General features: G+C 43.8%; 1 protein-coding gene across 5 annotated transcripts in view; it reads left to right on the top strand.

The window, feature by feature from the left end:
- The window catches only part of CROCC2 (ciliary rootlet coiled-coil, rootletin family member 2), a 993480-nt gene that overhangs the window by 812007 nt on the left and 162527 nt on the right, over positions 1-18946 (top strand). For all 5 annotated transcript variants that reach the window (XM_033959482.1, XM_033959484.1, XM_033959480.1 and 2 more), the window contains one exon: positions 10974-11194. In XM_033959482.1, the coding sequence (XP_033815373.1) occupies positions 10974-11194 (221 nt within the window). The remainder of the gene's footprint in view (positions 1-10973; positions 11195-18946) is intronic.

Below are 18946 nucleotides of genomic sequence, written 5' to 3'. Positions count from 1 at the left end.
TAAAATGCTCTGGTAAACACCAACCTTAATTTTTTTTTTCTTTTTTCTGAATAACATATAATTTATTTCAAAACCACATTCCAGTAGAACTGAATTCCAAACTTCTGGGGCTACATAACTTAAAGATATCTTCCAACTGGTAACTAATCTCACTTCATTTAGTCCATAGGTTAGTTTTGAGCAAGAGTCCTTAGCACAGCATGGATTGACTACATAAAAGCTTTTAATAGCATCCAACACTTGGAGTGCCATTCTCCTAGGAAATTATTTGGCTTTCTGGAAATTATATTCCAGTCAGCTCACAGAAGGCTTTGCCATGTGCTAGCTGTGTACATTATCTTCCTGTAAAGTAATTAGACAAGCAGAAGCCAGCCCAGAATGGCCCTGACTTTAGCCTTCAGTGTTCATGTTTGCTCTGCTGCATGGCTTGTTCCATGTGTTCCTGAAGCTCTGCACTAGTTCTTGTTTCCCATTTGTTTCTGTTGCCTTGTTTCCCTGAACTATGTAACACTTGAACTTGCTTTCCTGGTTTTATATCAACTTTTGTAAGATCTTGTGATGAATAAACTAACCCTTGTTCAGTTCCAGGTTCTGATTGGTTCTGGTTCTACTTCGAAGTCTATCTTTGGTAGGCCAACACCAGCATTGAGCATCAGAGATCCCATTTATACTGGCTGTGCATGTGCATGTAGATGTACAGTCTCTTGTCATGTAAACCGCTCTGAACTATTCTGGTACTGCGGTATACAAAAATAAAGTTATTATTATTATTAAGCTAAAGATCCCAGACACAAGCAGCTGTGATAGCTGTGGAAACTTGGATCAGCAGAAACTGAACTTAAACAGAACTAAACAGCTACCTGTAGGCCAGGATTTAGTAATCAAAGGAGTTAAGTTGTCCATTAGTAACAACTATGAAAATCTGGGAGTTATGTTGGATGCTACACTATCATTTGAGCTCCATGTTTAGTTAAAAAAAATCTTTTGGAGTAAGATGTTTTAGACATATGAGAAATTATTTTGAACAAGATCAGTTTAAGAATTCAATCATTAATAGTGAGTCAGTTGGACTATTGTAATTTGTTATATGCAGGATGCTTGAAGAGTATAAGGAAGAAATTACAGGCCTTACAGAATAGTCTGAAATTTGGCAGCTAAATTTTAATTCTATGAGATGCAAGGTCATGCATTCGGGTTGCAAAAACCCAAGAGAATGGTACAGTTTAGGGGGTGAAGAACTAATGTGTACGACAGAAGAGTGGGACTTGGATGTGATTGTATGTGATGATCTTGAGATGGCCAAACAGGTTGAAAAGGTGACAGCGAAAGCATAGGGGGAGGTATGGCCAGTAGGAAAAATGAGGTATTGATGCCCCTGTATAAGACTTTGGTGAGACCTTATTTAGAATATTGTGTGCAATTCTAGAGACCGCACATTCAAAAAGATATAAAAAGGATGGAGTCAGTCCAGAGGAAGGCTATTAAAATAGGGTGTGGTCTTCGTGATAAGGCATATGGGGACAGACGTAAAGATCTCAATCTGTATACTTTGGAGGAAAGGTGGGAGAGGGGAGAATGATAGAGATGTTTAAATACCTACGTGATGTAAATGCACATGAGTCGAGTCTCTTTCATTTGAAAGGAAGCTCTGGAATGAGAGGGCATAGGATGAAGTTAAAAGGTGATCAGCTCAGGAGTAATCGAAGGAAATACTTTTTTACAGAAAGGGTGGTAGATGCATGGAACAATCTTCCTGTAGAGTTGGTGGCGACAAGAGACTTTATCTGATTTCAAGAAAGCCTGGGATAGGCGTGTGGGATCTCTTAGAGAGAGGAAGAGATAATGGTTACTGTGGATGAGCCATTTGGCCTTTATCTGTCATCATGTGTCTATGTAGTATTATGTCTGTTTTGTCAATAAATTTGAAAAGATGACTAAGGCTCACTGGTTACGAGTGCAGCCTCACATTACCTTCAAAGTATGTACTAGTCTTTAAGATTTTATGTGGTCCAAGTCCCGCAATATATGATTTCTTTGATATAAGAACATAAGAACATAAGCAGTGCCTCTGCCGGGTCAGACCATAGGTCCATCCTGCCCAGCAGTCCGCTCCCGCGGCGGCCCAAGTCACGACCTGTCTAAATCACCAGAAGGGGCCCCCATGCCACCTCGGTTTCCTAATTGAGTCCTATCTTCCCATCAACGTCCTAGCCCTCCGGTCTTGCACCTGCACGACCTGGTTGGGCTTCTACATTTATTTTCTGATTAGCTTTCTCAGTATCCCATGATCCCTTTATCCCTCAGGAATCCATCCAGTCTCTGTTTGAATCCCTGTACCGTACTCTGCCTGATCACTTCCTCCAGTAGCGCATTCCAAGTATCCACGACCCTCTGGGTAAAGAAAAACTTCCTTGCATTCGTTTTGAACCTATCTCCCTTCAGTTTCTCCGAGTGCCACCTCGTACCTGTTGTCCCCTTCAGCCTGAAGAATCTGTCCCTATCCACCCTCTCTATGCCCCTCATGATCTTGAAGGTCTCTATCATATCACCCCTGAGCCTCCTTTTTTCCAGAGAGAAGAGCCCCAGCCTATCCAACCTCTCAGCATATGGGTAGTGTTCCAGCCCTCTTACCAGTTTCGTTGCTCTCCTTTGGACTCTCTCAAGTACCTCCATGTCTTTCTTGAGGTACGGCGACCAATATTGAACGCAGTATTCCAGATGCGGACGCAACATCGCTCGATACAGTGGCATAATGACTTCCCGCGTCCTGGTAGTTATGCCCCTCTTTATGATGCCCAGCATCCTGTTGGCTTTTTTTGAGGCCGCTGCGCACTGTGCAGATGGCTTCAGTGATGCATCCACCAGCACACCCAAGTCTCTCTCAAGATTGCTTTCTCCCAACAATGCCCCCCCCAATTTGTAGTTGAACAACGGGTTCTTTTTCCCTATATGCATGACCTTGCATTTTTCCACGTTAAAGCGCATTTGCCATTTGTTTGCCCAGTCTTCCAGCTTGTCTAGGTCCCTTTGCAGGTCCTCACACTCCTCCCTGGAGCTAACTCTGCCGCACAGTTTCGTATCGTCTGCAAATTTTATAACCTCGCACTTTGCCTCCTTTTCCAGGTCATTGATAAATATGTTGAAGAGTAGCGGCCCCAGCACCGATCCCTGTGGCACACCGCTCGTGACTCCCCGCCAGTCAGAATATTGGCCCTTTACTCCGACCCTCTGCAGTCTACCCGACAACCAGTGCTCGATCCATCTGTGCACATCCCCTCCCACCCCGTGATTCCACAGTTTCCTAAGCAGCCTTTCATGTGGTATCTTGTCGAAAGCCTTTTGAAAATCGAGGTAAATGATGTCGATGGGTTCCCCATTGTCCACCCGACTGCTTATTCCCTCAAAGAAGTACAGAAGGTTCGTTAAGCACGACCTTCCCTTACAGAATCCGTGCTGGCTTGTTCTCAGTAGGCCATTTCTCTCAATGTGCTCGCAAATGCCGTCCTTTATCATAGCTTCCACCATCTTCCCTATAATTGAAGTCAGGCTCACCGGCCTGTAGTTCCCGGGGTCACCCCTCGATCCCTTCTTGAAGATAGGTGTGACATTCGCCAATTTCCAGTCCTCTGGTACCTCTCCAGTTTTCAAAGATAGGTTACAAACATGCTGGATTGTGCCCGCTATTTCTTGTCTTAGTTCCTTCAGAACCCTTGGGTGGATCCCGTCTGGACCTGGTGATTTGCCGCATTTTAACCTATCTCTTTGAGGACATCCTCCTTACTGACCTCTATATGCTCCAATTTTTCAGCCTGTTCCCCACTCATGAACTCCTCTGAGTCCGGTATATTAGATGTGTCTTCTCTCGTGAAAACCGACGAGAAGAACGTGTTCAACCTCTCAGCTACCTCTTTATCCTCCTTAATCACTCCCTTCCTTTCTCCATCGTCCAGTGGCCCCACCTCCTCTCTCGCTGGTCGTTTCCCCTTTACGTAACTGAAGAATGCCTTGAAGTTTTTTGCCTCCCTGGCCAGCCCCTCTTTGTATTTCCCTTTTGCTTTTCTAACCTCTCGGTGGCATTCTTTTTGGCATTTCCTGTGCGCCTGGTGATTTTCCTCAGTTGGATCCTTTTTCCATCTCCGGAAGGATGCTTTTTTGTCATTTATTGCCTTCTTTACTTCTGCTGAGATCCAAATCGGGTCCTTTGATCGCTTGTTCTTGCAGCCTTTCCTGAAACTGGGGATGTACGTTTTTTGTGCTTCCTGCAGGGTGTCCCTGAATAGGGTCCAGGCGCTTTCCACAGTCTCCATCCTAAAGATGTTTCTGAGCTTCCTCCCCACCATTTCCCTCATAGCAACATAGTTCCCTTTCTTGAAGTTGAACGCAGTTGTTGCGGTTCTCCTTACTATGGGTGTCCCCCTTTCTAATGTGAATCTGATCGCATTGTGGTCACTGTTGCCTAGTGGTCCTCCCACTTCTACCCCTCTTGCAGGCCCCCCTAATCCGTTCAGGATGAGGTCAAGGGTAGCACTCCCCCGTGTTGGTTCCCTGACCAGTTGCTCCATGAAGCAGTCCCTCACAGCTTCTACAAATCCTGTTTCCCTAGTGCAGTTGGAGTGACCCGTACTCCAGTCTATCCCTGGGTAGTTGAAGTCCCCCATCACTGTTACACTTCCAGTCCTGCACTCCTGTCTCAGTTCAGCTTCCAGGTCGTGTCCGAGTCCTTCCGGCGTGCCAGGTGGGCGATAGTACAGCCCCAGTTTTATGCCTGCACCCTTGTATCCCGGCATTTTGACCCATAGCGATTCCAGCCCCTCTGCCTTCGTTGCTATATCCATCCCGACCGAGTAGATAGAGTCCTTTATATATAGTGCTATGCCTCCCCCCTTCTTGTGGGTCCTGTCTCTCCTGTAGAGCTTGTACCTCGGCAGCGCCACATCCCATTGATTCTCCTCTGTCCACCATGTTTCTGTAATTCCAATTATATCCAGGTCTTCCCCCTTGGCCACGACCTCTTGTTCACTCATCTTGGCCATGAGGCTTCTTGCATTTGCGTATAAGCACCGCAGGTCCCGTCGTTTTTCCTCCACCTCTGCATTTACCTCTGCATTCACCTCTGCATTCACCTGGGCCGCCTCTCCTGTTCCCTGTACTTCTGTTTTTCCCTTAGCCTTTACCCTCGTAGCTTTCAGCTTCCCCACATTTCTGCCACCCCACTTCCCCGCTTTTCCTCTGGGTTTTCTTGCCCCCTCCTGGGCCCCGGCCTCTGTTCGATCCCCCTCGCCTTGTGTAGCCCCTGTAGTGCCCTCAGCTTTCGCCCTCTTGCCACCCAGTCCCCCTGTGTCTCCATGCCCCTTAGTCTCCACCCAGCAAGCTCCCTTTACCTGTTGTTTCCCTCGCTGTCTGATCCTGAGATCCACTGGTCTCTCTACTTCCTCCGTGCAGTCAGCCCGTTCAGCATCTGTTCTGGATACTGTTGTCCGAAGCGTCAACATCAGGTCAGCTGTCGGCTTTCCCCCTCTCCTCAGTTTAAAGCCCTCTCGATCTCCTTCCTCACATTGGCAGCCAGTAGTCTAGTTCCCTCTGTGCTCAGGTGCAAGCCGTCCCGCCGGTAGAGCTTACTCTTTCCCCAGAAGGACGTCCAGTTCCTTAGAAAGTGGAAGCCCTCCTCCTGGCACCATCTCCTCAACCATGCATTCACAGCCTGGAGGTCTGCCTGCCTTTTTGCATCTGCTCTCGGCACAGGCAGGATCTCTGAGAATGATATCCACTGGGTACTCCGCTTCAGTTTTCGTCCCAGGACCCTGAACTGGTCAGTCAGCGTGGCCATGCTGAAGTTCCTCCGGCTCACGTCATTTGTTCCGACGTGGATTATCACCGCAGTCTCCTCTGTCTCTGCTCCGTCCAGGATCCTCTCGATCCTATCAGTGACGTCTCGTGTCTTGGCCCCTGGGAGACAAGTCACTAGCCGATCCTCCCTTCCTCCAGCTACGTGACTATCTACCTCTCTCAAGATCGAGTCTCCCACCACAATAGCAGACTTCCCTTTCCTCAGCAACCTCCTCTGTCTCAGGTCCGTGTCCTCGGTGTAGTGAGGTGTCTCACCCTCGGGGTCTCGGTGAGTCACGGTCTCCTCCTCTTGTGTGGTTCCTCCGCTAGGTCCTTCCCCGGTGTCTCCTTGTGGATTCTGGGTCTCGTCTGCCGACATCCATCTGTGCAGCTGCTGGTCCTGTCCTTCCGCCTTCCTATAGGCCTCCTCGATGAATCTCTCAAGGTCCCTCACCTGGTCCACAATGAGGCCTGCTCCATCTGTGTCCTTGGTTGACCAGCTCGTCTCCTCTGTGTTGCGCAGTCCCTCCAGTCCCTCCAGTTCCTGGACCTTGACCCTCAATCTGCCGAACTCCATCCTCAGGCTTTCCAGTTCCTGACACCGACCGCATATGTATGCCCGCCTCCCGGAGGGGAGGTAGTCATACATATGACACTCAACACAGTAAACTGGGTAGCTCTGCTGGGTTCCTGTAGCCTCCATTTCTTTCTCCTTGCTCCTACGGTCCCTCGGTGGTTGAGCGTGGCTTTTGGCGTGCAGCTAGTTGAAAGAGTAGAGAGAGAGAGAGAAGAGTGAGAAGCTGCAAGGGTAGAGAGAGAGAGAGAGAGAGAAGAATGAGAAGCCGAAAGGGTAGAGAAGGAAGAAAGTGGAAATAAAATTTATTTATTATTTTTTTTTTTTATATTTGGGTTAAAGTTAGGTTTGCTGCTGGACTGCCTGGGCTCCTTCTCAAGGCTCTTTCGCGAAGGCGCTCTCGCTAAGGCGAGCGCCTTTACCGCTCGCCTTCGCCGCGCGCTGAACGGCTGGGCGCCATTGGCTCCCTTCCTCTTCTAGTGGAGCCCGGGCCGATGCGACCTGTGACGCGCGGGGGTGGGCGGAGCTAACTCTCGCTGCGACCCCGATCTGCCTGCCTCCCCAGTCCTCCTCTCCTCAGCGTCCCCGGCTCACCTCTCTGCCTGGAAACCTGAAAAAAAGACACAAAACAACTAAAACAGCTAACAGAAGCGCCGCTGCAGGTCTCCTCGTGTCCCGGCTCCCTTCCTCTTCTAGTGGAGCCCGGGCCGATGCGACCTGTGACGCGTGGGGGTGGGCGGAGCTAACTCTCGCCACGACCCCGATCTGCCTGCCTCCCCAGTCCTCCTCTCCTCAGCGTCCCCGGCTCACCTCTCTGCCTGGAAACCTGAAAAAAAGACACAAAACAACTAAAACAGCTAACAGAAGCGCCGCTGCAGGTCTCCTCGTGTCCCGGCTTCCTTCCTCTTCTAGTGGAGCCCGGGCCGATGCGACCTGTGACGCGCGGGGGTGGGCGGGGCTAACTCTCGCCACGACCCCGATCTGCCTGCCTCCCCAGTCCTCCTCTCCTCAGCGTCCCCGGCTCACCTCTCTGCCTGGAAACCTGAAAAAAAGACACAAAACAACTAAAACAGCTAACAGAAGCGCCGCTGCAGGTCTCCTCGTGTCCCGGCTCCCTTCCTCTTCTCTATCATCTATATCTCTATCATCTTCTAATAGGGTGACAAGATCCAGAGGCATAAGAATTTAAAGAGAGACCCAAATTTCACAGGAAGTCAGTAAAGTTTTAAAAAGGAGATAAAGTAGATTTGCTTTTAAACTTAGTCAACAGTCACTTGGGAGTTCATGGTTTGGAATGATGTATCTTTGTGGGATACTAACAGGAAATCTAAGGTATCCTTATAGAGTACACTTCTCCCTCCTTATTCGCTGTGATAGGGGATTAATAAACCCGCGAATACAGAAAAACCGCAAATAACTTTTTCATATGTTATTTGCTGTTTTCTATTAAAACCCATTGTGAATATGGTGAAACCGCAAATAAGATGGTGGGAGACCTGGCCTGTTCTTGAAGGAGAGGCAAAACACAATGAAGAAAGTGCTGGGATTCAGCGATTTTCTCTTGCATAGCTGATGTGATTTGGGGGGAGGAGCCAGCAAGCTAAAAACCGTGAATAATCGAAACTGCGAAACCGCGGATACGGAGGGAGAAGTGTAGTTGCAACAAAAGGCAAAAATAGCTCAGATACTTTTAAATAAATAGCAAATAGTTAAAAGATTCCAAATTATTGCTGTCAATTGCTAAGTAGGTTGTAATACAAACCAAAAGCATACTTTGAAATGTCTGCATGAAATGCTATAAATCAAAAAATATAAGAAAACTGGATTGAATAGTACTGAATGAAGAGGTAGATATAATAGGCATCTCAAGAGACCTAGTGGAAGGAGGATAACTAATAGGACACTGTAATGTCAGAGTACAAATTATATTGCAAAGCTAGCATGAATAAAATTGGTGAAGGGGTGGTGCTATATGTTAAAGAGGGCATCGAGTCAAACAAGATAAAAGTTCTTCATGAAACAAAATGTACTGTAGAATTTTCATGGTTAGGAATTCTATGTGAGATGGGGAAGAGAATAGAAGGGGGTATACTACTGTCCTTTTTGCCAGAATAAAGAGAGAGTCAAATATTAAAAGAAATTAGGGATGCTAACAAATTTGACAACTCAGTAATAATGACTGGGTAAATATCACTAGATATTTACCCAGTCTTGAGACCACTAACAAAATGTACTTTGAGCACATCTTGTTTCCTAAATAACTTGGCCCTGATGCAGTGAGCTTGAATTTTCGCCCACGAAACGTTGGCCACGTTGGCTATATTTGTGAAATACAAGTGCTGACTTAAGATGAGTGCTGTCTTAAAGATAAGCCTTAAAGATAAGTAGGCTTGTATAAGCTAAGAACTTGTTAAGAACTGGCTCTAGTTATGAAATATAAGTGCTGATCTACTGACAAGTAGGCTTGTATAAGCCACTATTTATAGAATAACAACATTTTTGAGAAATTACATAACGCTGAAATTAAGAAATTTATAAATACAATGGAAAAATAGAGATAGTGTAGTCTCAAACATGTGAATAAGGAAGAATGATAGGAAATGTATGACTATATAAAATGATAGGAAGTGTATGAAGATAGATATTTTAAGGATTTATAAAAAAACAAAAAAAGAATAAAGATCAATAAGGATTAAAATTTTAGAAGTATTGAATAATGAAAATGAGAGTGAGGCCAATGATTGGAGATTAAAGGAGCAAGTATAGCTACGCTGAATTCCCCAGTCATTGAATGGCTACGCGTAGGCTCCATTACTGAGGCTAACTCTCTTAGATTATGATAGATATTACCTTATTCATAGTTGGTTATTAGTGGGAAATATTGGGTACAGAATACGATGGGTAAATATCACATCAGGAAATGCTAGGGAAGTAAAGTTTCAAGATGAAATAAATGAACTCTTCATGGAGAAACTAATTCAAGAACTGACCTAACATAAGCTAACATATACCGCAAAAACCTTTCAGTTCGAGGTGGTTTACAAAAGAGGTAGATTACATGAATATGCAGACTGATGAAAAGAGGTTCAGAATGAGGTAAGAAAAACAAATCTTTTCAAGAGGGAGGTAGACAAAGAGGTAGGATGGTCATTGTTTGAGAGCTTACAACATGGGAATGAAAGAACATAGGTGGCAGAAGACTTATCCTAGGGGTTTTAGGGTAGATCACCAAATTTGGAGAAGAGTTGTGTTTATAGGAGCTTTCTGAAATGCATGTAGGAGATAGATGCTCTGACCAGTGGGTTCCATACAGGGTCTTTGGTGGCCGCTTTGTAGGGCAGGAGTTGATGAATCTTTTTTGAGTGTATCCTTTAACTGAAGGGAAGATGAAGAATGATTGATGTCATGTAGATCGTCCAGGTCTGGTGAATATGAACGGATTCATAAGGTATTAGGGAAGTAAACCATGTAGTGCTTTTAAAAGAGACAGCCAAATTTGAAAAGCACTCGGCTCTCTATTGTCAGTCAGTGTAGTTTTGGTAGAATGGTGTAATGTGATCACATTTTTTCAGGTTAAATATGAGCCTTTTCAGGTTAAATATGAGCCTCACTGCAGTGTTTTGGACACGGTTGAGTCTCCAGAAGTGTTTGCATAGTCCTGCGAAATAGATGATGTTGTAGTAGTCTAGAATGCTTAGGACTAGTGCTTGGACTAGGAGTTTGAATGGCACCTGTTTAAAGTATTTTCTTATGGATCTGAATTTCCTGAGCTTGTGGAAGCCTTTGCAAGTGACATGGTTCACTTTTAGACATGGACAGTTGTCTAGCAAAACAAACACAGAAAGAGGCAAGAGAGATTTCTAAACCAACCAAAGAAACTACATTTATTAGTCCACAGTAAAAGTCCAACAAAGAAAACCAGTCTCATTTGTTGTGGTCCCCACTAGGATCCCAGTTTCAGCAAAAGCCTTCTATAGGGGACTAGTAAGATACTTATTGGTTGTGTACGCTAAAAATGTCGTGTCGACGTGTTGTACTCTGGAACAAAACCAAAGTGAAAGTGCAGTTGTCTGTCTAGGCATACGTCCAGGATTCTGATTGTGGGGGAGATGGGAAAGTTGGTTCCCCTTAAGACTAGGGAGTTTCCATTTTTTGGAAAGATGGTCTTTGGGCTATAATAGCCTTTTTGTCTCACCTTTAAACTAACTTTGTAGTTACTTGACCTTCCTTCCTCCTTTTTTAATACATGGAGGTCTGGTCTTCCAAGATATTATTTTTAAACAACATCCATACCTGATATAAACTCTTGACTTTTGCAGCTTCTCCATTTATGTGGGGTTTTTTTTAGCCGTTTTCTTAATGTTATCATAGTGTCTCGTTTGAAAGTTAAATGCTAGGGTAATAGATTTCATTGGTATCCTGGCCTCAGTTATTAGGTTTATGTGATCACATTAGGGATGAAATTGGATAATTTTTATGTCATCTGTGCTTTCTAGGCTCAGAGTAGTCTGCCATATAACAATTACTGATTTTTAGTTTATTTTACTGCCCTGTCTTTTTCTTTGGCTTCCAGTTTCTGTAGGCTTTGAAAATTCCTTCAGCAGTGCTGCAACTGATGGACAGATGAGTCCTACCTCCCACACTGGGTCTCCAGAGAGAAGCCATTCACACTCCCCCTACAGGTGGCCTTCCCCCTCCCGTGGTGAACTGGCCATTGGTGAGATTGACCCAGAAGCAGTTCGAGATGCTTTGAGAGACTTTCTGCAGGAGCTAAGAGAGGCTCAAAGAGAGAGGGTAAGACCATTTCTTCACACCACTTTCAGAACTGTAGCATTACTGCATGTGTTTCTATGACCTTCTCTCCCCTTAGACCAGGGGTTCCCAACCAAGTCATCAAGACACAGCCAGCCAGTCAGGTTGTCAGGATAATCCACAATGAATATACATGAGATAAATTTGCACACCTTACCTCCACTCTATGCAAATCTTTCTCATACATATTCTTTGTTGGTATCCTAAGGACTGAGGCTCTGATGCCAATGCTTACCATGTTGGTAAGGTTTGATTTAGACTGGTAGTAGCTAGTCGAGTGTGCAAGTTATTTCAGTCTTTAATGTACAAAAAGGTTTTGCATGGCTTTTACTATTCACAGTAGTAGCCACCAATAATTCAATGCAAATGAATTACAGTGAATCATTAATATTAAAATTAGCACTCCGGTAATGCAAAGAGAGGAACCTTTTAACAGTGAAAATTTTCAGGCAAGACTGGAGCTGTGGTAACATGAGGGTGACTTCTTGGTGGAGCAGTTTTTAAAATCGGTACATGTGTGGGATATGTGCCATGTGTGTGTGTGTATTGTATGTGCTTGTGTCCTGCACCTAATTGATGTGTCCAAGGTCATTGTGGAACAAAAAACCTCCTTCCAAACTACTTCCATAGCAAGAAGCTTCAGCTGCAACTCTGTGAAGGTTTTTGTTGTTATTATTGTTGGTCTTGCATACTGTTTCTGCGACCACAGCCATGGACTCTCCTGGGCGTACGCACAAGAGCTGTGCCAGTCACGTTCCTCCCCTTTTTACTGCCAATGTTCAAAACTAACAGTGTGCATATAATTTGCATGCTGTTAGTGTTGAGTATCATTCGATACTTTAGAATCACTTTAAAAGCCAATATTTTTCCACGCAGTCCGGAGTTTTGTGCATATGGCCCTGAGCAGAGAATCACTATCTTAGACCATCCATTGTACATCCAATAGTATAAGAGTATTCCAATACCTGGAGACACCAGGAAGGAACATTCTGCCTCAATAAACAGGATAAAATCAGTTGTACATATTAGTGATGTTATATGAGAGTGTTGACATGTACTTTCAGAGTTCAAACAAACCAAGAAGATCTTTCTGACCTTGCATGGGAGTTCCCATGTTGCCACCACCTCACATGTTTCCCCGTATTCCAGGTGTTTGTTCCCCGTATTCCAGTGTTATGTCATTTTCTCTCTCTTTCATTTTCTTCCTTTAAAGTTCCCTGTTCTTTCTCTCCCTCTACCCCCACTTAACAAGAAAATGGAAAAGAAAAGAATGTCCTCTGACTCTCTATAAAAATTGGTTTTAACCTGGAAAGCAACATTTTCTAAATAGCTAGTTTTAAGAATTGAAAGTGTGGTTGGAAAATATCTATTAAGGACTCCCATATCTTCTGCTATAGATGGTCATTTATTCTATGCAATCACTGTGGTGCTTTAATTCCAAGACATACTATTTGGAGGCTTAAGGCTTGCCCCATCTGTCTTCAACTTGCCAGTATTAAGGAGGAGCTCTGCAAACTTAAACAGGAATTGAATACAATTAAAGCAGCTTCCATCACTCCACAAAATCATACCAACTTACCATCTCTACCTCAAAGAATAAAACAGCCCAGGAATAAATGGGTCACAGTAGGCTCAGGAAGACTGCGACATGTAACACAGAAACATCCACCTTCACTAATATTCCCTCTACAGAATTCCTTCGCTCCACTAGTGCACTGCGATACTCAGGAAAACAGAAGGGAGGTGGGACTGGAACCAATGAAGGTAACTCAAGAGAACAAGCGCACCCTAAGCACAAATAAAAAAGCCAAAAACAGAAAACTATTACTGTTGGGGGATTCCATCATCAGAGGCATTAACATTGGAACACAGGGCGAGGAGACCAAAATAGTGAAATGTCTTCCAGGATCCTCAGCTACCAGGATTTCCAGGCAAATACTGACTATAATTAAGAAACTAAGGATTTTAACATTGATGTTGTTATCCATCTGGGAACAAATGACCTGGCCAACAACTCCACACTTGCAGCACAGAAAGCTTTTCGGGAGCTTGGTGAGGGCGTGAAACCTTTTGTAAAGACTTTAGCTTTTTCTGAAATACTGCCTGCATATGGAAAAGGAGAGCAAAGAGTGAAAAACACAGAGGACTTTAATAGATGGCTCAGAGCCTGGTGTCATCAAGAAGGCTTCAGGTACATAGGAGGATGGGGAAATACATGGAAGGACAAGAAGCTATATTGCACTGATGGGCTACATATTACTACAGCAGGAAAAAGAAACCTTGCAGAGAAATTTAGACAATATTTTTCTAGGCATTTAAACTAGAAGGTGGGGGTGGTGTATGTACGAAGGACAATTATAGAGACCACCCCCGGCAAAAGAAAAGATGTGATAGTAGTAAAGGCTGCAACATAAGCAATATCAGCAACTCATTTCTTAGTATTGCAACAGAAAGTGAAACGACACAAAAATCCATACGAAAAAGGAGATTATCGCTGAAAAATAGCTGGAAAGGGATGACCACAAATGCTCGCAGTCTAAGCAACAAAGTTCATGATCTGCAAGCCCTGATATTAGAGGCAGATCTAGATATTGTTGCTATCACAGAGACATGGTTCAGTGAATCACATGGATGGGATGCAAACATACCGGGATATAATCTTTTTAGGAAGGACAGAGATGGTCATAAAGGTGGAGGAGTAGCTCTCTATGTAAAGATCAATATCCAAGCGACCGAAATGCAAGGGACCTGGGGAGAGGAAGAAGCGATATGGATTGCTCTGAAAAGAGAAGATGGAACTTCTATCTATGTGGGTGTAGTCTACAGACCTCCGACTCAATCGCAGCAAATTGATAAGGATCTGATTGTGGATATCCAAAAGTTTGGAAGGAAAGAGGAGGTTCTGCTGTTGGGAGATTTCAACCTGCCGGATGCGGACTGGAATGTTCCATCTGCGGAATCGGAAAGAAGTAGGGAGATTGTGGATGCCTTTCAAGAGGCTCTGCTCAGACAAATGGTGACGGAACCCACAAGGGAAAAAGCGATATTGGATCTGGTCCTCACAAATGGAGAGAGTATCTCTAATGTTCGAGTGGGTGCTCACCTGGGTAGTAGCGATCATCAAACGGTTTGGTTTGATGTAACGGCTAAAGTGGAGAGCGGCCGCACGATACTTAAAGTCCTAGATTTCAAACGTACGGACTTTAATGCAATGGGAAAGTACCTGAAGAAAGAGCTGTTAGGATGGGAGGACATAAGAGAAGTGGAAAGACAGTGGTCTAAGCTGAAAGGAGCGATAAAAATGGCTACGGACCTTTATGTGAAGAAAATCAATAAAAACAAGAGAAAAAGGAAGCCGATATGGTTCTCCAACCTAGTGGCTGAGAAAATAAAGGCGAAAGAGTTGGCATTCATGAAATATAAAAAAACCCAAGAAGAGGAGAGCAGAAAGGACTACAGGGTGAAACTGAAAGAAGCCAAGAGAGAGATACGTTTGGCGAAGGCACAGGCGGAAGAACAAATGGCTAAAAATGTAAAAAAGGGAGATAAAAATTTTTTCAGATATATTAGTGAAAGGAGGAAGATAAAAAATGGAATTGCTAGGCTAAAAGATGCTGGGAACAAATATGTGGAGAGTGATGAGGAGAAAGCAAATGTGCTAAACAAATACTTCTGTTCTGTGTTCACAGAAGAAAATCCTGGAGAAGGACCGAGATTGTCTGGCAAAGTTACACGAGAAAATGGAGTAGATTCTGCGCCGTTCATGGAGGAGGGTGTTTATGAGCAACTTGAAAAACTGAAGGTGGACAAAGCGATGGGACCAGACGGGATCCATCCTAGGATACTAAGGGAGCTCAGAGAGGTTCTGGCGAGTCCTATTAAAGACTTGTTCAACAAATCTCTGGAGACGGGAGTGATTCCTGGGGATTGGAGGAGAGCGGATGTGGTCCCTATTCATAAAAGTGGTCACAGGGATGAAGCAGGAAACTACAGGCCGGTGAACCTCACTTCAGTTGTTGGAAAAATAATGGAAGTGTTGCTGAAAGAAAGGATAGTGTATTTCCTTGAATCTAATGGGTTACAGGATCCGAGGCAACATGGCTTTACAAAAGGTAAATCGTGCCAAACGAACCTGATTGAATTTTTTGATTGGGTGACCAGAGAGCTGGATCGAGGACATATGCTAGATGTAATTTACTTGGATTTCAGCAAAGCCTTTGATACAGTTCCTCATAGGAGGCTGTTGAACAAACTTGAAGGGCTGAAGTTAGGATCCAAAGTGGTGAACTGGGTCAGAAACTGGCTGTCGGACAGACGCCAGAGGGTGGTGGTTAATGGAAGTCGCTCGAAGGAAGGAAAGGTGACTAGTGGAGTCCCTCAGGGTTCGGTGCTGGGGCCAATCCTGTTCAATATGTATGTAAGTGACATTGCTGAAGGGTTAGAAGGAAAAGTGTGCCTTTTTGCAGATAATACCATGATTTGTAACAGAGTAGACACCGAAGAGGGAGTGGAGAATATGAAAAAGGATCTGCAAAAGTTAGAGGAATGGTCTAATGCCTGGCAACTAAAATTCAATACAAAGAAATGCAGAGTAATGCATTTGGGGATTAATAATAGGAAGGAACCGTATATGCTGGGAGGAAAGAAGCTAATATGCACGGACAGGGAGAGGGACCTTGGGGTGATAGTGTCCGAAGATCTAAAGGCGAAAAAACAGTGTGACAAGGCAGTGGCTGCTGCCAGAAGGATTCTGGGCTGTATAAAGAGAGGCGTAGTCAGTAGAAGGAAGAAGGTGTTGATGCCCCTGTACAGGTCATTGGTGAGGCCCCACTTTGGAGTATTGTGTTCAGTTTTGGAGACCGTATCTGGCGAAAGACGTAAGAAGACTTGAGGCGGTCCAGAGGAGGGCGACGAAAATGATAGGAGGCTTGCGCCAGAAGACGTATGAGGAGAGACTGGAAGCCCTGAATATGTATACCCTAGAGGAAAGGAGAGACAGGGGAGATATGATTCAGATGTTCAAATACTTAAAGGGTATTAATGTAGAACAAAATCTTTTCCAGAGAAAGGAAAATGGTAAAACCAGAGGACATAATTTGAGGTTGAGGGGTGGTAGATTCAGGGGCAATGTTAGGAAATTCTACTTTACGGAGAGGGTGGTGGATGCCTGGAATGCGCTCCCGAGAGAGGTGGTGGAGAGTAAAACTGTGACTGAGTTCAAAGAAGCGTGGGATGAACACAGAAGATTTAGAATCAGAAAATAATATTAAATATTGAACTAGGCCAGTTACTGGGCAGACTTGTACGGTCTGTGTCTGTGTATGGCCGTTTGGTGGAGGATGGGCAGGGGAGGGCTTCAATGGCTGGGAGGGTGTAGATGGGCTGGAGTAAGTCTTAACAGAGATTTCGGCAGTTGGAACCCAAGCATAGTACCGGGTAAAGCTTTGGATTCTCGCCCAGAAATAGCTAAGAAGAAAAAAAAAAATTAAAAAAAAATTTAAATAGAATCAGGTTGGGCAGACTGGATGGACCATTCGGGTCTTTATCTGCCGTCATCTACTATGTTACTATGTTACTATGTCATACCATGATGTCCCTCCAATTTTTACAAACCAGGGGACCCGACATGGTCCGTGTTTCGGTTAACACGCCTTTATCGGGGATCCCTAATTTGAAAAGTATCGAGTAAAACTGCAACTAAAATAAACTTAAGCCTGTATAAAAAACGTAACTAGTCGCTGTAGCAGTCACTACTACGGTGACTAGTTACGTTTTTTATACAGGCCTAAGTTTATTTTAGTTGTGGTTTTACTTGATACTTTTCAAATTAGGGACCCCTGATAAAGGTGTGTTAACCGAAACATGGACTGTGCCGAGTCCACTAGTTTGCAAAAAGTTAATGACATTAACTGCAACATATATTTGTTTTAATAAACTTAGCCTGCATCTTGTACTCTTGTCTGCAGTTTTTCTTTGTTCTGACTATTTTTTACTGCAGACCAGTTGGGATTGTTTTTTTGTTTTTGTTTGCTCCTTGTCCCTCCAACTTTGAAATTGTATCTGTATTATTATTATTTATTTATATATCACTTATATATCCTAAGGGGATCCTAAGTGGTTAGAATAAGTACATTGGATCTCTAAGGGAGAGGAAGAGATAATAGATGGCATGGATAGGCAGGTTAGATAGGCCATATGGTCTTTATCTGCCTTTATTTTTCCATGTTTCTATTGCATATAGTTTTCTCAGAGGTTTTGATGATTCATGACCTTAAAGGAGGCAACTACAGTCTCCAGCACTGACTTCAGCAAAGAGAAATGCAAAACTGAGAAAATTGAGTGTGCTTGTACTCTACAAACAGCCTAGAAGAGAAAAGACTACACCACAAAGAAGTCATAGTACAGAAAAAGATGTCATGGAGAACCCTCCAAGAGAAGGAGGTTACATCCCACAGTGCCACAGATCTCAGAATCAGGATCGTTAAAACAGAAAGGCCCTGATTCTATAAAGGGTGCCTAACGCTGAGCGGGACTTAGGCGTTCAAACTAAGTGGTTAATGAGCCATTTAAAGGTCTTAATGAGAGATAATTGGCACATGGATGCCCAAAGGATGTGGATGTCACTTTGTAGGTGCCTCCACAATTTCATGAACGCCCATTTGGGAAAACTCACACCGAACAGAATAGCCATGGGCATGGAATGGGTGTGGTCTGGGCAAGGCTTCAATATGAGTGTCCTTCGATTCATTTGCATAATGCTGAGTGACCTAGGGTGTCCATCTCATGCCTACATTGTAGGCGAATGAAAACTAGGTCTACTTTTCAGCATAGTTTGGGCTTCAGATAGACCTGAGTTCTATGGATGGAACTTAGGCATAGTTTGGACATCCTAAATGTGATCTGCTAAATAGCTCTCTGAGGTTTTATTTTTGCTTTATTAAGATCAAAATACATTTAATATGGCACTACATAAACAGGGCACATCAAAACAGATATATTGCATGCAAACCTTCAATTTTTGCTAATTAGAGGAAAACATCCATTAACTGAAGCAGAGCATATGAAAAAAACACAGCTTTAGGTTTCTTGCTAAAGAGCTACCCTTTTTTTCTGACTAAGCAGTGCTCCAATCACTCATTCTTGAAATCAAAGAAAGCACATGAAAAAAAATATAGATTGCATATATAATTCATTTGCAAAAGCTTAAACATAGAAAAAACAGATACAGACCTTAGCATGGCTTCTACTTCATTGCAAATGGAGGTGTGCAGCTGTACAATGCTGACCTCATTGTGAGATCATCAAGGTACACCTGCAAGGTAGAATTGTGATCCAAAATATTCAATGCCAGGGCTATATCTGGCTACTGGCATTGAATGTTCAGGTCAAAGTTCACTACCATGGACTTAGCAAGTCAAGCTAATATTCATTGGCTGGCTAGCTAAGGCCTAGCAGCCAAAGATAGACTTGCCTTTTTGGCAGGTCTATCTAGTCGTACACCTATCAAAACTAGAGGACATAGTCAGATCACTTTGTCCTCTAGTTTTGATTGGTGGTTAAAGTGATGAGGCCCTCATTTTCTTTTAATTCAGATATGTCCTATATTTCTGATTTAAAATCAGATTTATCAACAAAACTTGTCTGCTGATTCTTTAAATGCTGTACAAATGATTGACACATCGGATCGGGCTTTGTTGGAAGCATTAGATTACACTGCATCTTTCAAAGCAGTTA

Source organism: Geotrypetes seraphini, chromosome 9 (genome assembly GCF_902459505.1).
Source record: "Geotrypetes seraphini chromosome 9, aGeoSer1.1, whole genome shotgun sequence".
Classification (NCBI taxonomy): domain Eukaryota; kingdom Metazoa; phylum Chordata; class Amphibia; order Gymnophiona; family Dermophiidae; genus Geotrypetes; species Geotrypetes seraphini.
This window is presented reverse-complemented; position numbering and strand designations above follow the sequence as displayed.